We start from the raw sequence: 22,483 nt of genomic DNA, 5'->3' as shown, positions 1-22,483 counted from the left end.
AATGAAATCTTAGCCACACCAAACCGGAGTGGAGGTGGGACCTTGTTAAGTTCACCTCAGCGTCACTCAGATCTGGTTTCAGACACCTGCTGGCTGAGGATCCCAACTGTTTCGCAGTTTGCCCTCGGCCCTTTGTCCTAAAATAAAGAGAAAAACAAACAATGAAGAAACAAAAATCGTGCGTTGGATGATGATGGCTTGATGGGATATCTGTGCCATGAGCACGAAGGGGAAGGAGACGGAGCAGACAAAAGGGAACGATGGTGACAGACCACACCAGGACTCGGCGAGTGTAAGTTGGCAAACAGTTTTATTTTAATTCAGTCCAGTTGGAACTAGAGAGAGAGTCTGGTTAACTGTGGCTTTAAGCTGACAGGAGGAAGGATTCTGCCTGAAATGTTTGAATGAACACCTGTTTCATTAGAGAAAATATTTGTTCTTAATGATAAGTCATAAAAACTGCAAAACCCTCTTAAATTATTAGGCACTGGGTTTCCATCTTTTTATTTCTCTGTTACTCTGTACCTGATCATCTATGATTTAAGACGGTAGAGAACTGTAGCTTCTAATTGTTTCTTTGCACATTTATCCCAGCTAGAATAATAATTATTTAAGTTTAAACTCATTGGGGGTTTTCTTCAAGAATTAAACGTTGCTGCTCTGATCTATTCTCACACTTCCACAATTACTTGCATTAATGTTCATGTTCTGCAAGTTACAGAAGAACCTCACAACCATCAACAACCTGCTGGTGTATTTCTGGCTAAATGTTCAATCAAATTTCCAATATGAAAAGTTAAGAATTCAGTTAACTTTGTTGTTTTGGCTTCATTGTCCTGTTTGAAAACCCAGTTGTGTTGGAGTTTCAACCACCTTGCTGTTTATTTAATGTAGTTCTCTTATTATTCAATAATCTTTGTGCAGTTCACCAGTGCCACTGGCAACAAGAGAGGCCCTCAACATCATGCTGCCACCATCGTGCTTGACTGTTTGCTCAGTTTTCATAGATTTGAAAGCCTTTTTCATGCCCCCTTATACACACTTATTGTGGCTAAGCAGCTCAATCTTTGTCTCCTCAGGATAAAACATTTCACATGTCAATGTGGGCAGCAACAAATTTCAGCTGAGCTTGAAGGTCGGTTATGGAGCATGGGCGTCTTTCCTGGACAGCAACTTTTTAGTGTCTATTGATGTAAAACTGACCCATCCGCAGACAGTGACACTGCTCCAGCATCTTCACTGTCAGGCTTGATTCTTTATGCTGTTTGAGTCAGATAGTTTTAACTTGCAGACGTTGATCTAACAAAACAATGATCCCAAAGAGACGCAATTATTCCAAACCAGGGAAGCTAATTTCTGACTGGAAGCGTATCTTTACGATTCAGTGTCTGTTTGGGTCTTCACTGTGTAATAGTTTTCCAACTCATGGTAAGTTTTATCACTGCAAGAACAGCTTGGTGTAAAATGCCAAATGCCACTCATTTAATGAACTCCAGATGTATTTCCAGAGAAAGTGCTCATAATCTTTTTTTTTACCAAAATAGGCTCATGTTTTGAAAAAGTCGTTGCTGGTACTGGTGTACTTGATAAATTTTATATCATAAAGTTTCTTACAGATCGTCTTGGAGGAGTTGTAGCACACAAAATAGTCAAATAAGTACAAAAAAAAAATCCTAATTTTAGGCTAGATCAAGGTGGAACTTCATCTTTTGTAAAGGTAGAGAAGCTTATTTAGGTTTTCAGGTTATCAAAGTTGAATATTTACAATTTTACTGAATATGAGAAAATGTATCAACTAATTACAAGAGTTCAAGTGAAGTGGAGTAAGCTAAAACACTCTAAATGACCTTTATCTAAATAGTTAAATTATATACACTTCTTATAAGATTCGATGTTGTTTTGCTTATAGCTTTTCACCAGAATTTTGATCAGCGTTAAAAGTTAATCCAGCTTGCTTTCTTAGAAATATCTCAGATAATTGAACTTGTGTTGTTCGGCTGTGAGAATCTATACTCTTGTGATGGATTAAGTACCAGCTGCACCGTATGGGATGACAGTGAATGAATAATTCATTTGCACTGGGTAACTCAATGAGTGCTGAGTGTTACATCTGATGGCGATTGTGTTGCGTTCAGATATTTCTCCTCCCTAGCATCATTTTCAGCCGACACAAGTCTACATCACTGCTGATGCACAGTGTGCTCTGATGAGCCATAATTCAGGGCGGAGTCATGTGAACATCTTTCTCTAACTCTCGTCAAGAGGCACTTTTATGTTCATTGTGTCATTTCAGCTCCATCTACCGTCTTCTAATTAGGATCAGGCCTTACATGAGTGACCACTGAAAGGTCAACACGAATGGATTGCTGCAGTCGAAGCGGTTTGGGATTAATTGGATGTGACTGTGTGCCGTCCCTCCCCCCTCTTTCCCTGCTTCAGATTGCGGATGTGTCCGTGGAAGTGGCCACTGTGGACCACACCCTCCGGAAGCTGTGCAGGATGTACAGGAAGTCGAGGCGGAAGCCCAAAGGACTCAAGAGGCTGTGGGCGTACCTGCTGAACGTGCCTCACATCACAACGATCACCGCGGCCGTGCTGTTTGTGGTGGTGGTGATCATATGGTCACTGCTCTGGGTCTTTATCTGTAAGTGAAATGATTCACAAAGGCGTGGTGCAAAAATCTTGAGCCGTCAGTCATTTTTACAAACAGTGTCTAAATTTACGTCCAATGACTGGCAGAAGTATTCAGGGTTTTGTTTTCTTTCTTAACTCTGTTGCATTTTGTCACATTAAAGACACAAGTATTTTATTAGGCCAGACCACCATATAATACTGTGTGACATGTAGGAAAATAATGTGACAAAATGTGACAATTTTGGCATGTCTTCGTTTTTCAGCTTTACTCTGATAACCCTAAATAACACGTTTTGAATCTAATTGCCTGCAGAAGTCACCTAAATAGTGAATAAAGTCCGCTTATGTGTAATGTAAAGTAAGGTCACAACTCAATATTATGAGCAAAACAACAAAAAACATGAAAGGCCTTCAGAAAACTACTAAAATTTGAGGCGGTTTGACACATTTCCTGATGTGACCTGTTTGTTCCAAACTTCTACAGATGGACTTTAATCTGATTTGCTCAGTCCGCAGGGAAAGCTACAGCGGAGCGTATTTTGCCGGGATGTTCCGTGTTGCCAACGTGGAGTTCATCCCAGAGTACCGCCAGGCGGAGTCCCATGAGTTTGTCTCTATGGCAACCAAAATTCAACAAGTGGTAGGTGACTCTAAACAGCTGGTGCTGATGTAAGGGGGGGAATGCACAGCTAAAATGCCGGTGTCTCTCAGGTGAGCTCTGTGTACAGGACGTCCTCAGTGGCCAGACTCTACAAGCAAGTGGTCATTTCAGACCTCAGGTACGGGAGGACTGTCGGTCATCGGCACTGTGAGCCGTAAAGACGTCCTCTGCAGGTGTCTGCAGCTCATATCTGAGTCTTCTCCCCCTAGTAACAACAACAAGGGCGGAGTGTTGGTGCATTTCTGGATGGTGTTCATCGTCCCCCAGATGAAGACCACAGCGATGCGAGAAGATTTCATAGAGGCCATTCTCAGAGACTCAATCAACACCAACCTGAAGAACCGGTCTTCTGTGGGCTTCCTGCATGAACTTCCAGTTGACATGGACTCCATCCTCATCAACGGTGTGTTTAAGTCTCACTCTGAATGTTTGTGTTTAGATGGGCCACGCATTGGTACTGGTACTGAACCGATCTGTATTTTTGCAGGAGTTCAGCGTTCAGATTACTCATCAAACACAGCAGGTAGGGAGCAGCACCTCAGGTATGTGGGGTTCCTACACAGTCTGGAAAACATGGAATTTGATTTAGGAATTTTACATGAAACTAGATAAAAGAAAATTACTGCATTTGCAGACGTTTATCCCCTTATCTTCAAGAGGACCCATCATGCAAAATTCACATTTTGCACTTCCATTTTGGGTGTTTACGGCTTCTAAAAACAGTCCAAGCTTAAAAACAACAACAAAAAAAACCAGATGTTTTTTCTTTTTTTTGTTCTTTTTTTTTTTTACCGAAAAGATAATGTTTTTTGGTGTCTAGAAAATTAGCCATTTCGAAAACTTTCCGCATGCAACTCCTCAAATCAGCAGGCCCTGCACAGTTACCTAGCAAGTCAAGCTGAGCTTCAGCACTTTTGGTTTACCACTATATGAGCTGTATAATGGCTGCTGGAAAAGACAAGTATTTTGTTATTGAATTTCCAAGTTCAAGTTTACGTTTGTTTGTTGTTGTTTTTTTAATGGGACGATGTACATTTACATGCACAGATGTAAATATTTGTACATTTACAATGAGTTTTTGCAGAAAATGTAATGAACATGTTTTGTATGGATCATAAACCTATCATAAAATGTTCAGAAAAAAAAAAGTAACATTTAAAGCTGGGCACGTCTTCCTTCCTTCCAACCAACCTCTGACGTTTTCATTTTTTCTAATCTTGACCTCCTGCCATACAATCACCAAAAGGTGCCACATTCATGCTTTCAAAATTGAAATCAAGCCCTGAAAACTTTGGACTTTTAAGTCTTGAAATGTATCTAGTTCAGAAATGAATCGTAAATGGAACCCTGGTCGCATGAATTAAAAATGTACTGCAGGTCATTTTTTATCTCTCTCAGACTCGCAGTGCGTTGATAAGCTGTACGCCAACCTCCCCGGAGCCAGCGTCCCGCTAAACGTCTACTCATCGTGGGGAGGCGTGAACTGCCACGTGAAGCTGACTGCAGTGCCCAGCTCTCTGATCCGCCTGACCGTCACCTCGTTCCTCATTGAGCCCACTGACTGTGTGAACGACGCCCTGACCGTGTACGACGCTCTGCTGCCCATGAGAGGGCGCATTCTGCACAGGTGAGACTGCAGCAGAGGCATACTAAGATTTATTTTACCTCTGGTGATTAAAAACAGCTCAACACACTTAAAATATGTGTTCATGTAAATGTTTTTTTTTAAATAATCTCATCTTCCTTTGTTGGTAGCTCCATATTCATCATCCTTTGCCAAACATATTCACTCTTCCTCCATCTTATATTTTAACTGTTATTGATGTTTATTTTTTTCCAAGCTTTCGTGAAGACATGCAATGTTCTTATGAGAAACGCAGATATGTCATTTTTCGGAAATGAAGATCAGGTTCCATCCTTTGTGCAACTGTGCATTTCTTGTTTTTCATCAATTCCTTGGTGGTTAAGCAACCCATGCCATCTGTTCTGAAAGTAAATTTTTCACGGGTTTTCATGTGTTTGTGCCTCAGGCTGTGTGAGCCGGTGTCCAGCTCCTTCTCCATCGTCTCTACCTCCAACGTCATGCTGCTGTCCTTCAGGATGACCAGTGACAGCAAGAGCTTTAACGGACACTTTGAAGCCGTTGCTGAGCAAAGTATGACACCTTACTCATAACAGGGGATGTTTTATTGGGATTCTAATAACATGTCTGAAGCAAATCGAATTAAACATTTGAATCTGACAATTAATGATCAAACCAAATACACAAAAGTAAAAAAAAATTGAACCTGAGATCCAGCAATTGTAAGTACAACTGGAAGTAGACTGCAAGGAATCTTAAACCAAGGAATGAACTGAATCTGAAAGGCAAAGACTTAAATTCACAATAAATAAATATACTTAAATCGAAGGTCTGACTTTTCTACTAATTTTCAGTGTTTAGTTATGCCACTGCTGTAAAATGTTAATTTATTTTAAGGCTTTTTACCCTTCTCAGAGTTGTGAATAAATGTTCTGTAAAATGTTATAATTTTTAAGCATCTCCATCAAGCCATTTCTGTGTAAGACACAGAAAGTGTTATATTTAGATAAAGCTCAATGAAATTGGTCATTTGGACACTTTTTCCACATTAACCTTTGCAAAATATATACAAAGTCTTTTGGATTCACTAGAGGGGGAAAAAAGATTTTGAGTCAGTTTTAAATAATATCGATTCTCCTGTGTCTTTTTCAGTTTGTATGTCTCAAATTGAGACCAAGTTGGAGCCTGATATCAGTGGTCGAATCTACAGCCCGTTCTACCCGAGCCTGCTGCCTCCACAGTGTTCCTGTAGCTGGAGGTTTAAGGTGGACTTTCTCATTAACTGGCATTTAAACAAATGCATGTTTATTGCTTCTTTTTCAGTAAGTGCATTCTACACTTTTTTTTTTTTACAGACTCCAAACTCTAAATTAGGCGTAGCTCTGCTGTTCGAGAACTACGCGTTGAAACCTGAGGACATAAAAGGCTGCGATAGTGGCTGGTGGAGGGTCAACGAAGTCATGTATGTGACTGCAGCTGCACCACAGAGAGCATTTGGCCGTCCTGAACCTGGCTTGATGCTTTTCTGGAAACCTGCTTCCTCCTCTGCAGATTCTGCGGCATGTACGTAGGACACCACACCGTGTTTCGGATCCCTGACCACAGTCCACAGATGGAGTTTCGCTGCAGCTCACCCAACTCTGCTCAACCTTTCCAGGCTTCATACTACAGTTACAACATCAGCCAGCGTAAGCACTGCACAGCACAAACCTGATTCACTGGAACGACTAAAATAAACACCAGAACATGTTTATTCGCTGAGTATTTAGCGAATAATTAAATCTGTGCATATATCTGTGTGTCCACCAGCGTGTCAAGAGGGCCAGTTCTTGTGCACCACTGGACTCTGCGTGGAGAAGAGTCGACTCTGCGACGGCCTGGATGACTGCCAGGATGAGAGCGATGAGGTCTTCTGCCGTAAGTCGTTTATGGGTTACAGGGAAAGAAATTGGGCATTTTTAGCAAAACAATTTTTATTTGCCTGGATTAACTGTAAGAAAAATTGTGCATTTCTTCACAGCGAGGCCCCCAATAACCTGCAGCACCAAAATCCCTCCACATCCTTTGTTTGTATGTAATGGAGAGATGGACTGCTCTGATGGAGTAGATGAGATAAACTGCACAAAGGGTGAGTGTTCTCCATTGATTGTTTTTTTGAAGAGAAGCCACCTTGCCTTTATGTCCTGCAGACCTTTGACCTGTGGGATCGCGAAATTTCAGAAACGAGCTGCTCGGCGATCAGATACCGGTGCAGGAGCGGATCCTGCATCCTGAAGAAAAATGCAAAATGTGACGACATCCCCGACTGTCGGGACAACAGCGACGAGGACGACTGTGGTGAGAACGTTATTCTTGTAAATGAGAATGCACTGTTATAAAGTATTCAACCTATGAACGTGTTGGTGGCACAGCACCGATACGTCAGACTGCAAAAGCATTCAAACCCGTTGAGCTTTTCTCACTCTCTTCCCCACAACCACGAACTTTGCCGTATTTTATTGGTGTTTTATTTTGGCTGCACAAAATAGCCCACAATTGTGAAATGGAACTGACTCATGAAAGGAGCATCGACCTGAAAACATTCGATTACATGGACAATGGTTGTAAATAAACATCATGCTGTGGCAAAGCTTTTCCAAAGCAGGGAAACTGTTTGATGGCAATTTTTGAAGAAATCCTGTCAGATGCTGCAAAAGGCATGAGATTTGTACCGAAGCTCACCTTCCAGTTGGAGAACGAACCTTTTTGTGACTGAGATTATGTTATTTGGGAAAGATGAATCAGCAAAAATGTCAGTGGATGAGGAAGTCTGGGAGAGACAAGTACCAAAAGACTTGCAGCTATAATTGCAACACAAGGTGCTTCGACTCAAGGAGCTTGAATGCAAATGCAGCCATCACAAAGTTTAAAAAACATTTATCATGCTTATGATTTTACTGAAAACACTAACGTCTGCTGACACAGGCTTGAATAAAAAGCTAAGCCCATCTGTTCGTCCCTCTCAGCCTGTGGCCTCCCCTCCCCGCTGAGGAAGGTGGACTCTACGTCAGGCCTCGATAGGATTGTGGGCGGGGTTAACTCACACGAGGGGGAGTGGCCTTGGCAGGTCAGCCTTCACTTTGCAGGCAGCTTGTACTGCGGCGCTTCTGTCCTCTCCTCTGATTGGCTCGTCTCAGCTGCCCACTGCTTCAGAAAAGAAAGGTCAGTCCCCCCTCGTCGCCGATGAAGCAAAACCGTTTCCTTACGTGTCTTCTTTGCATATAAAGTGGCCTCACGAGAGCTTCTGAAGTGACCCCTGACCTGTGTCCCTGCAGCCTCTCTGACCCTCGCTCCTGGAGTGCCCACCTCGGCATGCTGACGCAGGGCAGTGCCAAACACGTTGCAGAGATCCAGAGGATCGTGGTGCATGAGTACTACAATGCGTACACTTTTGACTATGACATTGCCCTTCTGCAGCTGAAGAGGCCCTGGCCTCCCTCCCTCTGGCCGCTGGTCCAGCCTGTGTGCCTGCCCCCCTCGTCCCACACAGTCACAGACACACACCGCTGCTTGGTGACCGGGTGGGGATACCGATCTGAGGAAGGTTGGTGACATGACTTTGTTAGTGCTAAAAAAAAAAAAAAAACTAAAACAAAAACATACCATTATTGATAGAAATTCATGTTATTTTTAAATTTTTACACTCAAATATTTTTGTGATCAAATGTCTTAAACAGTGTCTCTAGAAAGTGTAAGTAACCCTGAAGAAATGCAAGGACTTTCTGAAATAACATACCAAAAGAAAATAAATAAAGAACATATTTAGGGAAAACACACAAAAATGCAGCTTTTTTTTAAAGCCACTTTGCAGAGAGGTTCTCCTTGCATGAAGGCATCAGTCAGAGGAAAAGTTTTCCACGATGTGTGGAAATATTTCCTTTATTTTCCATATGTATGTTTAAGATGAGTTCTGCCTCATCTCAAAGAAATGCTCCATTTTCAGCTGCTTTTCTGTGGCCAAAAGCTTTGAGACAGGCTGAAATTTTTATTGTTCACAAACTTTCAGTGTGTTTAGATGTTTTAATAAGATGACTGTGTGATTCCATAAAGAGATTTTATACGTTATATTATTGGGAAATGGACGAATTTTATAAGAGTTCAAGGGTTCTCGGTTAGATTAGGATTTAAGGCAGCTTCTTGATCATTAATCCAAAATATTGTTACATAATAATCATGCTTACCTTGTCAGATGGTCCTTCATCATGCTGGTAAAAACATTATTTAATACTCATCATGGCTTTCACTGTTTGTTTTTTTCCCACGTCCTTCAGAAAACTTTCTGAATGGGGCTAAATCAGAGAAAATAGCTTTACAAGTAATTACGGTCCAATCATGGTACTTCATTTCAACATTTTTTTGGAGACAAGTGTCTTCAGTTCTTTTTAACACCAGAGTGACCAGGAATCCACCTCACTCTGCACGCAGAAACCCTCACACCTGGCTGCTGCCTTTCCTGATCAAGCTCTTTACTGGTGGCTACACAATCTCTTTTTGATTGAATCCTCTTTAGGATACTTGTCGGACTTTATTTGGCAGCCTGAAATTTATTCACAGCAGATATTTCACAGATGACAGTAAAATACTTTTCTAATGTGGGGTTTGTGTTTAAAATATTCTTTGTGTTTTGAAATTTACTTCTGACATCAGACAAGCTGTAATGCTGATAAATCAACAACATTTCTGTGAGTCTTAAAAACCTTTTGGGTACAACTGTAAAGTGTAAGTAAATCCTGCAGAGTCTAACTCGACATCTTATCCCTCTTTTCTCAGATAAGGTGCTGCCCTCTGTGCTCCAAAAGGCAGAGGTGTCCATAATGAGTCAGACCGAGTGCAAAAAGAGCTACAGTCCAATCACCCCGCGAATGCTGTGCGCCGGCCTCCCCTCCGGAGAGAGGGACGCCTGCAGGGTAAGGTGGCATTTCATCACCTGCGGCTCCATTGAAACCTCTTCGTTACTCATCTTGTAGATTTTTGTAGAGTCTTTTCTTGTTTCCCAGGGGGATTCGGGTGGTCCTCTGTCCTGCCAGGCCTCAGACGGGGGTCGCTGGTTCCTCATAGGGATTGTGAGCTGGGGGTCCGGCTGCGGCAGACCAAACCTGCCTGGGGTCTACACCAGGGTCACCAAGTTCACCTCCTGGATCTACAGCCATATCAGCTGACATGATCAAACCCATGTGTCCTGCTCATTCATTAATAAAAAAACATACATATAACACCCTCCCTGTGCGTGATGCTTCTGTTGTTGTTGTTGTGTTCCTTCTGTTGGGTTGGATGCAGCTCTGCAGCCTGCGGAGCGTTCATGGGCTCCAATTGTAATATCTCCCACACGTTCTCCTCAAGCTCTCTTTTGTCCCTCTGATCTGAGACCTTTGCATACACAGAGAGCAAGTTTGCCCACAATATCTGTCCAACGGATGGTTGCTCGGATAGTAGCCTTTCATAGTGGCCCCATTGTCCCTCGCACTGCATTCTGGGGCTCCGTGTGACACCTGCCGCCCTGTTCAGGTAAACGGGAGGCGGTGAATGCACCTGCGTGTCTGAGCTCCTCAGCTCAGATTTCTGCTCCTTCTTTTTCCTCCGTTTTTTTTTTTTTTTTTTTGGTCAGAGGAAGCAACAGTGGGGATTTCCTCTCTTTCCCTCCCTCTCTCCATCGTTTCTATGTCCGAGGTATTGTTGCGAGTCACCTCTCTTGGAGCTAAACTGGACTGTGCTATGTGGACTCTGCCCCAAAGCAAAACTTGTGAGGTGTACTGTGTCTCCGCACACGGACACTCTGGCTGTCCAGCTATACAGGTAAGTCATCACTAAGAACCTTTCTCTGCAGATTAAAAAGCTTCCAAAGACATTTTGTACTCTCGATGTCTTCACTTATTCTCATTCAACAGCCTGCTGTTGATATTTAACGTTGCATTGGAAAGGGAATCATATTTACAACCCGTCAAACTAATTGAACTGCATTTAATTGTGAAATCCACAGGGGTCTCTGCCTGTGACACTTGGACTGAGTGCTGACATTGCAGGCCGTGGGAAACAGAACCATTCAGGCATGCTTTCCTTCCCCCAGAGAACCAACTCTAAAATGTTTTAGGGAATCATTAGAGTGTAGACATCGACATCATTGCAGTCAGTAAATCACTCCCTGTACGGTTATAAAATCTAGTTCACATTGATTTTGAGGTTCCTTTTTATCCACCTCTCTCCTGCTGTGCTCAGATGTCAATAAGAAGCAACATGAGTGGATATTAATGCTGGTGTCTAAACATTAGCAAAGTTGTAAACTGATTACAGGAGTGAACGACGAGAATAGTCGTCGTCGTTGCACAACAACTGACAACTTCAGGAGCAATTTAAGTGTCTCTAATTTAAGTCTTGCATGTCTTCATCCTCAACATGCAAGACTGTTTGGATGTTTTTCTAAAACTGGGAAAACGTTAGAAAAGACCCTAATATTTTGGTGCAGGCAAAAAAGAAAAAAAAATGTTGGAAATATTGCTGTTCAATTGTCTAAGTGTAATAATAGTCCCATAACCTGGTGTCCAGCATCATGCTTAGTAACTGGATGAAACTGAATCTAGTCAGCCTTAAATACAAAATAAGGGCTCAAGTCAGAAAAGACAAAACAGACTGTCACTGATCCAGTTTTGAAAAAAAGATGTAATTCAAAGTATCATCTGGATACAAACAGAAGTGAGTATTTAATGCCCTACACCAGGTGTCAACGTAGTGAATGTCATTTTACCTGCTCACTGTGATGTATGAGTGGCCCTAGAATTGATCTCTCAACATCTTTAGGTTCATGTAGAAATGTAGAGGAGATACTTTCAGCTTTTCTTGGCAAGTCTAACAATTTGTGAACAGTTTGTTCACAGTTGGAGTCTGACCAGTTGTTTTCTTTCTTTTTTGTTTTTTCAAAGACGCAACCAAATGCTTTTGAGAGTTTAGTGAAATTAGTTTTTTGTTGTCCAGAGCAGCAGTTCTGCATGTTTTATGTTTATGCCTTATGCTGCAGTCGGGGCTTAAATGGATGGTCGACTGACAGGCTTCTGCAGCACTTGGTGGCATGTAATCATTTGAATTACAGTAGGTCCAACCTGAGGACCAGTGTTGAGAAAGCCTAGAATCATTCAGATCATTAATTAATTTTATGGATGCTGTAGTTATATTCTGTAGATCTATTGTATGAGATCTCATTTTCTTTCATATCTTTTGCCCTAAAAGAGAGATGGAGAGTTAAAGCAGTCCACCGGCTCACTTGACCCCTCCTTGCCAAAGTCTGAGGGTCCGGTGGGACAGAAGACAGAGAGCCAGGCAGCGTCATCGTGCTGCTCCTGGAGGAGGCTTGTGTTAGGCCTCCTACCATTTTTACCTTTCACTGTTGCCATTACACTGACTCTCAACTATTTAACATGTGAGTTTAGATTCTGACGTTTAGTCAGACCTCTCCTGCATCCTTGAACTGTATTTATTTTTAATCTCGCTCCATGTAAGTCTCATATCTCCGGCGTTCCTGTCTCCCCAGCTCCGTCTTGCTCGGTGTTCTTCCTGGGCAGCAGCGTAGAGTTCCCAAACCTGACCTTCTCATTAGAGCTGACCGACCCCGCCTCCCCTCAGTTCCGCCTGCAGGCTCAGGCTTTGGACCATTATGTAAGTGGAAATGCTGAGCTGGTCTGTTGTTGCATTCCCTCCGAATCACATGCGGTTCTTCTTCTTTTAATATGCCTCGTTACAACACAGCACCAGTGTTTTAATGTCACTTTCAAAAACACTGCTGCCCTCTTCCTCTCCTCTCTCCTCACATTCTTGCCTGTGTGTCTCCTCCTTATCTCCTCCATCCTCCCATGTCTGTTTTTTTGTACTCTTCCCTCTTCTGCCTCGCTCTGTCTCTCTCTCTGTGTCTCTTTCTGGTGGTGTTAAATGTAAAGCTGAAACAGGAGCTGCGCATAGTGTGTGTGAGTCAACGGCACCCCGAGGGACCGGGTCCTTTCAGGGGCCGAGGACAAGCCTGGCATTTGTGAGGCCTGCGAGGCCCGGGCAGCGAGAGTGAGAGGAAGAGCAGTCCTTCAATAAAAACATTGTCTGTGAAGCTTTCAGACAATTGGCCACTATGTGTGCAGCACACTACAGAGAGCGGATGAACCAACCAGGGCAGGGCAGTAGGGCAAGGTGGGATGACAGGAGGACAAAGATAACATCCGGGGGCCAGGGGCTGATTTTTGGAGCAAAAGGTCAAGTTGATAGAAGGGAATTCCCAAACTCTGAATCAGCCTAGTTTGGTACTTATGTAACCTCTTGTGAAGCGAGGTGACGTCTCAATTGTGTTTACAGGGTACTGTCACTTATTATGCTGTCATTGTGTCAGATTTCTCAGACCTTCTGGTTGTGATCTGCTCTGCATCCCCAGAACCAGAACCAAACACAGAGAAGCAGAACTCAGCGTTTATGCTAAACTAATCTGGAACAAACTTCCAGAAAACTGCAAAACAGCCAAAACACTGAGTTCCTTTAAATCAAGCCTAAACATCCACCTGCTTCCTTTGATTAATAATAACTGGAACATTGATCAATATATTTGCTTGATGATTTTTGTGATAGGATTTGACACAATGTAATGTTTATTGCTGGTCTTATGTTTTTAAAGTGTAAAGCACTTCGAACCGCACTGTTGTGAATATGCTCTTCAAATAAACTTAACTTGTAGTACCTTACAATGAAAACCTGAAAAGGTACTGTGGAAATGTATTCAGTCCCCTTCACTCTGATACCATTAAATAAAATCCAGGTGAAAGATCCTTGTTTGACTGTAAGTGTAACGATGTGGAGCAACACAAAAAGGTAAAAATGTGAAACAAGAAAAGGAGACACAGTGAACATATAGAAGGGTGGAGACCAAAAATTAACCTTTTGAAATAAGTGCAAAACACCATGTGTCATTTTCTCTCCACTTCACAAGAAGACACTTCTTTGTACACACAATTAGAGGATTGTGTTTGAAGCTACAGAAACTGTGAAAAAGTTGCATGACCACTTCTCTGTGTTTCCCTAAAACAGTTCTCAAAACTCTACGACTCGACCCCGTGGAGTTCTTACTACCTGCGCTCAGGAATCACTGCCTTCAGGTGAGCCGAGTCTAAAATAAGTCCAAGAAAGAATGAAAGTGCCCTCCTTGTCTAGAGCATCAATCGTCTTACTTCCTTTTTGTGTGACAGTGAAGGAGAGGAGGGGCTTGGTGTTTTCTACTGGAGTAAATTTTCAGCCCCACACAATGTGGCCCTGGAAATCCAGAGCTCCAGCCCAGAGAGGCTGCAGCGGAGGCTCCCCGGTACCAACAAGGTGGTGCGGTACAGCCGCAACGAGCAGCACTACTACATGGAGCAGGAGGACGACACGCTCCCCCTACTGGGTACAGCTCGTTACTGCATGTTGTAATAAAACTTTTTGCTTTGTTCTTTTTAGATTGCTTTATGTGTCTTTGCAGATTTGGACTCTGATGATTCTGATTCAGAAGACAGAATAGACAAAATGAAAAATCCAAATAGCATCCAGGGAGGAAAATGGCAGCTTGGGTTTCAAGGTGAGGAGTGTATAGATTTCCTGTGGAAAAATGACAGGAAGTCATCTTTGCATCCTTTTACATCTTTTTTTTTTCAATTAAACATTCACCATCACGTCACCAGTTGGGTTTCATCTGGTTAATTTCATCCTTCTGTCACTTTCTAGCAATATCTTTTGATCTCTACGCTAAATACGGGAACAACCGAACCTTGAGTCTTGTGAGTCCCAAGAAGCCATACTACCAGTGGCGCCTGCGTGTGCCCTCGGGTCACGTTGTACGTCTGGTTGTCCTGACGCTTCAGGGTGCCACGCCTGGAAGCTGCACAGCCCACAAGCTCTCTGCCTATGACTTCCTGCTTCCTTTGCAGAACAAGATCATTGCCAGGTTTGGAGCGTTTTGTGAATTTGAACATGTGTTTTGTCAGACTGCATTTTCCTTGAAACCGTCACGGTTAAATATTGAACTGTTTCAGATGGTGCGGGCTGCCGGTGTCAGGCTCATCTCCGGTCATGAAGCTGACCTCCTCGGGGAATGTGATGTTGGTCACCTTCTCCTTTAGCAGGCTGAAAGATGGAGCAATCTTCAAAGCCTACTTTCAAGCCATCCCGAAAGCAGGTAGGGCAGGTAGCTCAAAATGAGACCACACTACCTGATGTTTCAGGGCTACCTTATCTATTATTTCATTCCCACTTTTAGAATAGTATTTGATATTGATGTTGCTGTTAATTTGGTGAACTTCCTCATGTTAACGTCGCCCCCTGCAGGCTGTGGAGGCTCGATTTCTTCATGGAACGGCTCCATTTCCTCACCTTACTACCCCTCCTTCTATCCTCCTAACATAGACTGCACATGGACTCTACGGGTGAGCTGGACATCACCGCTAACGCATTCGAGTTTCAGCATTTATTAATAGAAGAAGCAGAGAGGGAGGAAACCCTCCCTTAGTCTGGCAGCTCACACACATTCCAACCTCTGAATTTTAAAGTTTGGACTTTGCTGTTTACTTTACCAGGTGCCTGTGCCAGGATATCTGATTTCGATGACAATCGTGACTTTGGACATTCAAGATTCCCCGTCGTCTGACGGCTGTGAGAAGGACTGGCTGGACATTGCAGGGGTCAAGTGAGTTGTGAAACTTGAGCACTTTGAAAATGTTAACTTGTTAAACATTTTTTATATTTTGTCACATTACAGACACAAAATTCAATATAGTAGATTAATTTATTGTACTGCGGAAGTGGAAGAATATTGATGCACAATTTTTTTAAGAAACTGGTTTACATTTTTATTCAACCCCTTTTACTCTAATAGCTCTAAATAAAAATCACAAAAGTCTCTACTAACGTCCTTCTGTGTGTAATTTAATCCCAGTAAAGACAGGAATTAAATGCTTTGTGAAGACGTTTTGTTAGAGGACATTAGTAGAAAAATAACAGAAGTTTTTAACACCAATCAGTCACTTGAAAATGAGAAGGATGTAATAGCAAAGTTACCAAAACATGGCAACAAACCTAAACCAGTAAAACAAAGAAAACACAGATCAGAGAAGTAGCCAAAATATCTGTAGCAACTCTGAAGGAGTTGAGGAGCACGACAGCTCAGGTACAACAATTTGTTGGCAGGGAAATAAAAAATAAATAAAATACACCACACTTTTCAGATATTTGCATACAAATTTAAACCACACTGTGAAAACATCCTTCCACTACACAAATACTTACCACTTTTTAAATAACCTTAATGTGACAAAATGTGGAAATGTTTGAGGAGTGTCGTTCTGTAACTGCCTTTAAAATGTTTTATGTACTTCATGCTTTTCGTGTCTGATGAACATCTTACTGTTCACATCCAGGCTGTGTAATCCCCTGTCAGAGAGCAGCAGAAAGAGAGTGTACTCCTCTCCTCTCTCCATCCACTTCCACTCTGATGAATCTCTCACCAACCAGGGATTCTACTTGCTGTACCGAGCTTTCTCTCCAGAGGGCAGTAAGTCGGACCGAACCCGTTCACTCCACTATACACATTTTAATACATTTTGCACAAACAAAATATTAAGACCTTATTTTCACCTTGTTATAGTTATTTATGAATAATAATTGTTTCATTTTCATCAGTTTAGAAGAGTAAAAAAACAGAAAAAACACTTCTCAAGTTTCACTTGGTGTTTTTCCAAGCGTGCCCTCGCCAGTTTCGCTGTGGAGACGGACGCTGTATCCCTCTGAGGAAGGTCTGTGATGGAGTGAAGGACTGCTCAGATGGACGGGATGAAGCTAAATGCTGTGAGTGTCACTGGGAGAAAAGAAAAGAAAAGTTCTTTGAACAGTTCTTTTCTGTTCAAAGAACTACACTTTGAACAGAAAAAATGTTACCTTATTGTGCGTCAAAATTTTGGTCCCAAACTCCAGTCCTCCAGGGCCGGTGTCCTGCAACTTTTAAATGGCTCCAATATGAATTCTGTGGAGCTTAACTGCTTTACATCCCTAAAATATGTGTTTTATTCATAATTAATGTACATAAATTCTTGTGTTTAACTGAAAAACACATTTTTACATTGTAAAGTCTCATGAAAATGTGTCTGGCTTTTGTTTCTGCACCTTAATGTGAAACAATCAGCATCCTGCAGGCCTGGGGAAGTGCTCTGTGGGAACGGTCAGTGCAAACCTCAGAGCAGCCAGTGTGTTGGTCAGAGCAGCTGTGCAGACAGCAGTGAGGAAGGCAGCTGTGGTGAGTAGGCAGCACACTTATAATGTACCAAAGAGAGCAGGCACTTGTTTTGTTTGACTGGTTGTGCTTTTTGTTTTCTTTTTTTGTGCTTTGCAGGAGTTAAATGCTTCCACGTTTGTCCCAACAAGGTGTGTTTACCAAAGTCATCTGTGTGTGATGGTGTGATCGACTGCAAAGACCGCAGTGATGAACTGAACTGCACCAGAGCATGTGAGCGTTTATGTCAGCGCTGCTGTTTGACACCGGCCGTATTTCTAGAGGAATAAACTTACTCATTCTCTTCAGATCTCAAGAGTTGCTCCGTGGCGTCCTACAAATGTGCCAATGGAAAATGTGTCAGCAAGGTCAACCCTGAGTGTGACGGAGTTAAAGACTGCTTCGACGGCTCTGACGAACTGCGCTGTGGTACATCTCGGGACTTCCCACTTTTTTTCAGCTTTGTCATTGTAAAAGGTGAAGTTCTTATTGATTATTCTGTTTGTTTTGTTTTGTTTTTGATAGGATGTGGCACCAGGCCTAAGAAGCGGACTAAGATAGTCGGGGGGTCTGACGCTGTGTTGGGGTCGTGGCCCTGGCAGGTCAGCCTACAGATGGAGCGCTATGGCCACGTCTGTGGAGCCACGCTGGTTTCCAGTCGCTGGCTCATCTCTGCAGCGCACTGCTTCCAAGACTCTGACGCCATTAAGTGAGAAAGACGACAGAAACCCCCTCGCCTCATCTTCCTGCCTCACGTCTACATGCTGCATTCCCGCTCGTTGTGTCTGCAGGTACTCTGACGCTCGTGCGTGGCGGGCTTACCTCGGCATGCGTGTGATGACCAGGGGAAACCACGGAGGAGCGACCAGACTCATCCGTCGGATCCTGCTCCACCCCCAGTACGACCAGTTCACGTCTGACTACGACATCGCCCTTCTCGAGCTCAGCGCTCCAGTTTTCTTTAATGACTTGGTGCAGCCGGTGTGTGTTCCTGCTTCCTCACACACCTTCACCACCGGGACGAGCTGCTTTGTCACAGGATGGGGCGTTCTCATGGAGGACGGTAAGAGCTGCTCAGCAACTGAACTTTAAGTTGACGGTTTCAGGGCATCCTGAACATCTTACTTTTGTTTTTTTGGGGGTTTTTTTATTCCAAGGTGAACTGGCGTCTCGTTTACAAGAAGCTTCAGTGAAAATTATTAATAGAAAAGTCTGCAACAAGTTGTACGATGATGCTGTTACTCCCAGGATGCTGTGTGCAGGAAACCTGCAGGGAGGTGTGGACGCCTGCCAGGTTGGTCAATTTAATAAAAGGATCTGAGAACATACCCTTGATCCTGACAAATCTGATTATTTACATTTTGGTGACACAATGCATTGTCTTAAGCTGCTCTTTTACATGACATAGATTGTACAGGGTTATCTCTTTATGGATATTAAAACTCTGTGCATTGTGTCTTTGACTATGTTCCCAGTAAACATCTTTTTCCTAAGAGCTTTTGGCAAGAAACTGATCAAATCACTGGAATTGTATATTTTTCTGATCAAGTCAAATGCCTAATATACTATGATTTATCAGAAAGCGACCTTACCTCTTAATCAATTTGTCAAACATCAATAAAACATGTTTGTTATAAATCAGGAGTGAAGCAGGATATTTTCACCAATTACACCAAGGTGTATTTTATTTTGACTTTTTATCACTAAACATCACTCTGTAATTGTAATTGACCGTGTGATCCGTCTCTAGATATTGCCATAATAAACCATTTTATATGTGAATCACTTTTAAAAACAGCAGTCGCAGCTGATCAAAGTGATGCACAACAAAAACAACATAAAATAGGGAGAAGATAAGAAAATAAAATTATAGATCAAAGCAAAGTGAGCACATTCATAAGCAGCTCAAACAGTGTAATAACCCGGTGGATTTTTTTTTTTTTAACAAGATGTGAAAAGTTAATATTGTCACCTTGACACGTTTTTTTGATGATTCCTCAGGGGGATTCAGGCGGTCCGCTGGTGTGTCTGGAGCGAGGAAGACGGTGGTTCTTGGCAGGGATTGTCAGCTGGGGCGAAGGCTGCGCGAGGCAGAACCGCCCCGGCGTCTATACCCAGGTGGTCAAATTCACCGACTGGATCCGCCAGCAGACCAAAGGTCAGGTCTGACAAAACATGAGACTCTGACGAGGAAATAACTTCAGCAGGCAGTGGTTTGAGTACTGACCGCCACATTTTTGTTCAGTCACTTTTTGGGAATTTGTTCAGTGCCACAAACCAACCAGCATCGTCACAATCTGCAAGAAACAAAATGTTGACATGCACAAACATTTATTTTATACTTGATTAGATTGGCAAATGAACTTCAAGCGTAAACACAACATCAAAATGTTACAGCTAGTTTGTTTTTTTTGTTTGTTTTTTTTAATGGGGTTCTGTGGAGAGGCTAAAGTAGTCAGTATCTTACTTGCAGATAATTTTCTCAACAACCCTGAGTTTGCAGAAACTTTACTGCAAAGTTGCAAAGGAGTTTCTACTGTATGTCTTTGTTGTTTAGTTTATATGAAAAAAGAGTGCTATGTCTGAATACGGAAGAAATTTCTCACTACTCAACTTGTTTGTAAAAGTCCATGTTGTCTTGTTTCTTATTAAAACATTACACCTCTGCTCCTCCTGCTACAGTTGCTGATATTTTTCCTTATCATGTAAACTAGTCTCTGCCAAACTTGAATGATCAGGATAGATATTTACCATCTACATTGTTTCTAACAAAATCTCATTGAAGCCTATTGTAATGATCGTCCTCAATTCTCATCTTGTCAATATTCAAGACATGTTTTTTTCCACCAAATTAAAGGTAATGTCTTGTATTTAATGTGAAAAGTCATCACCAGATGTTCATCTATCGATTCGTGTGTGTACTGTAATGTTACTGCGATAACTGATTTACTGTTTTCTTCTGGATTTTTATTTTTGTTTGTTTGTTTGTGAATTTGCAGAAACTTGAAAAACTCTAACAACTACTTTAAATTCAATTTCTTCTGTCTCACCCTTGATTGGAAAGAAATTCAAAATTCAGCACTTCGTGGAAGCATTATTTTATTATTTATTTGCATGTCTTGAAAATGAATATGTTGATAATAATTATGAAACTTTGTTGTTGCAATTGACAGTTTTTACTCCAGCAGAAGCCTGTGATGACCTCCCCACAGAACCCCACATCAAATAGTCCCTTAAACTTTGAATGTGGAGTGTATTATTACCGATTACACTGCTGGTCAATATTGTAGCTATCATAAAGAAATTAATTTAAAGTTATATGCTAAAACATACGTAGCTTTCCATATTTCAACAAGGAGGTTGTGACAAAACCTCAAATATATTGGAATACATGGATGTAATAAATAGTAGCTTTAAATTACTTTATTACACAATAGCCAAGATGCTCAGTTTGTATGTTTTTTATTGCTTAGTTTATATAATATGAAGCTACCTTTGCCATATTTGTAATTAAAGTGCAGAAGCAAACAGCTTGAGAAGGAAACAAAAACCCCAGCAGGCGCTCGGCTCTTATTTGGAAGAGATTTATCACCACTCAGCTTGTTTGTAATGCTCCGCTGTCTGTTCCTTCTTAAAACATTTACACCTCACTGTCCCTCTGATATTTTGCAATTGGCACCTGAAGTAGCGTCTGCCGAGAGTGAATCATCAGGGCAGATGTTTTCCAGTAAAATCTCTACTCTCCATTACTTTCGATTCTGTCAAAATTATTATTTTTTTTATTACAAATTGTTTATTCACTTGTATGTGGAAAAAGTCGTCTCCAGATGTGTTTAATCTACTTGTCTGCGTACTGTAATATTACTGTGTACTGATAACTTCCTGTATTGTATATTTGTTTTGTTTGTGCATTGTGTATATGTGTACCTGAGCCATAGCTACATGTTGAATATACTCTGTAAATGCAGGAGGAACTCAATAAGAAGAGCACATCTGCCATCCTGTAACTTATTTTATCTTTTAAAACAACAATTAGTTGCTGCTTAAAATGAAGTAAAATCATAAGTGAAACTTGTCTTTTGCAGGAAAATGTTTTAATTTGCCTTTTCTTCTTCTCTGGTGTTTCAGCTCGTATCTAAAGTGATTTCTCAATTAATTAAAACTTAATTCAAGCTGATTTGTATAATTTAGTTCAAAAACTCAAACTAATATAGATCCCTTCCCTGTAGATTGATGTATTCCATGCATTTGTTGTTGTTGTTTTCTTTTTTATGAATGTAGTGTATGAACCCAAATGTTAACATACATTTATGAAATGTTATGATAAGGCATGCAAGACGGCTAACTTCACAAATGTCAAGCAGACAGTCACGAGGAGTTCAAACCTCACAAGTTCATTGCTAAAGAAGCTGGCAGTTCAGAGAGCTGTCTCTAAATGCATTCATAGAAAGCTAAGTGGAAGGAAAAAATTTGTTTACAACCAACAGGTTCAATTCAAGAGTTTGGGGGAGATTTAGAAATATTCTGCAGCAGCTGGAGTCACAACTTGACTCACACAGGACATCGGCTGTCAAATTCCTGGAATTAAAAGACTTCTGATAATCTGAACCATCAAAAAAAAAAAACATATCACACTCAGTACACGTATTTTCACCTCAATTTTTCATAAAATATGTAATGACACTATGCTGTTTTTTTTTATATTTTGCTTTTGACTTGTTTTTAAATACATTTTTAAAAAATTCTGTAAGCATTTCTACTCCAAGACAGCTGCTTATCAGAATGCAGAGCCATCTTGGATGTGAATCTCACACCAGGGACAGGATTTGCCTTCAAGCTTTTAAGGAAATGTCTGTTTAGTTAGAGGTTTGAGAAATACTTCCCTGTTTGTCATATGAGTTAATCAGTCTGCGCAGGATGATCACATTCCAGGTCAGGGTAGTGATGACCTGGAAAAAGAGCTGCAACCAAGCATTTTGTGCATATATGCCGCAGCTGCTTCTTAAAGTTTTTGATGATAAAAACTGATTCTGCAGAAAGACGGATGCAGGATTTGACTAAAACATTTTGCTTTTTATTCTCTGTTAAAAACAATCCATTTTTACTGAAACATCCTCTTGTCCGCATTTACCAATTTACACAAATCTCCTCCTTTACTTTTAGGCCCATTATTGATTTTTTGATTTTGTTTCTTCCTGCTCAGTTTTAATCTGAATTGTCCTTTTAGTGAGACTGAATAAAGTCAGCCGTCTGAACTGACCTGTGATGACATCAGTGTTTGCAGAACCATGTACGTGCAATTCGCGCTTGCATG

The 22,483-nt window shown here is 41.5% G+C and overlaps 2 protein-coding genes across 2 annotated transcripts; both read left to right on the top strand.

Annotated features, from left to right (window-relative positions):
* The first annotated feature begins 34 nt into the window (after nucleotides 1-34).
* Nucleotides 35-10,088, top strand: tmprss7 (transmembrane serine protease 7). The gene is made up of 18 exons (XM_081601291.1): nucleotides 35-292; nucleotides 2,440-2,644; nucleotides 3,144-3,274; nucleotides 3,346-3,413; nucleotides 3,505-3,698; nucleotides 3,783-3,818; nucleotides 4,694-4,922; nucleotides 5,326-5,450; nucleotides 6,030-6,142; nucleotides 6,233-6,339; nucleotides 6,429-6,565; nucleotides 6,687-6,794; nucleotides 6,898-7,005; nucleotides 7,098-7,214; nucleotides 7,883-8,078; nucleotides 8,192-8,460; nucleotides 9,687-9,823; nucleotides 9,914-10,088. Exons 1-18 carry the CDS (start codon nucleotides 218-220, stop codon nucleotides 10,073-10,075), a joined length of 2,517 nt encoding a protein of 838 aa, XP_081457417.1. The 5' UTR covers nucleotides 35-217; the 3' UTR covers nucleotides 10,076-10,088.
* A 486-nt stretch (nucleotides 10,089-10,574) lies between these two features.
* LOC103456618 (transmembrane serine protease 7) lies at nucleotides 10,575-22,424 on the top strand. Its single transcript, XM_008396276.3, has 19 exons — nucleotides 10,575-10,709; nucleotides 12,135-12,324; nucleotides 12,436-12,560; nucleotides 13,965-14,032; nucleotides 14,123-14,316; nucleotides 14,392-14,487; nucleotides 14,634-14,853; nucleotides 14,942-15,084; nucleotides 15,234-15,331; nucleotides 15,482-15,591; nucleotides 16,322-16,455; nucleotides 16,644-16,748; nucleotides 17,083-17,193; nucleotides 17,290-17,403; nucleotides 17,479-17,598; nucleotides 17,695-17,878; nucleotides 17,961-18,232; nucleotides 18,327-18,463; nucleotides 19,171-22,424. The coding sequence occupies exons 1-19, from the start codon at nucleotides 10,575-10,577 to the stop codon at nucleotides 19,336-19,338; spliced, it is 2,724 nt and encodes a 907-aa protein (XP_008394498.3). The 3' UTR covers nucleotides 19,339-22,424.
* Nucleotides 22,425-22,483: the final 59 nt, after the last annotated feature.

The sequence above is a fragment of the Poecilia reticulata genome, chromosome 20 (genome assembly GCF_904066995.2).
Source record: "Poecilia reticulata chromosome 20, P_reticulata-male-v2, whole genome shotgun sequence".
Taxonomy (NCBI): Eukaryota; Metazoa; Chordata; class Actinopteri; order Cyprinodontiformes; family Poeciliidae; genus Poecilia; species Poecilia reticulata.
This window is presented reverse-complemented; position numbering and strand designations above follow the sequence as displayed.

Excerpts from the sequence above, each read along its gene's own strand:
- tmprss7 (XM_081601291.1), top strand. The coding sequence starts at position 218 with ATGAGCACGAAGGGGAAGGAGACGGAGCAGACAAAAGGGAACGATGGT. Across the intron at positions 3,275-3,345 it reads CAACCAAAATTCAACAAGTG|GTGAGCTCTGTGTACAGGAC; the intron begins GTAGGTGACTCT and ends GGTGTCTCTCAG. Across the intron at positions 5,451-6,029 it reads TGAAGCCGTTGCTGAGCAAA|TTTGTATGTCTCAAATTGAG; the intron begins GTATGACACCTT and ends TGTCTTTTTCAG.
- LOC103456618 (XM_008396276.3), top strand. The coding sequence starts at position 10,575 with ATGTCCGAGGTATTGTTGCGAGTCACCTCTCTTGGAGCTAAACTGGAC. Across the intron at positions 16,456-16,643 it reads AGCTTTCTCTCCAGAGGGCA|CGTGCCCTCGCCAGTTTCGC; the intron begins GTAAGTCGGACC and ends TGTTTTTCCAAG. Across the intron at positions 17,599-17,694 it reads CTCTGACGAACTGCGCTGTG|GATGTGGCACCAGGCCTAAG; the intron begins GTACATCTCGGG and ends TGTTTTTGATAG.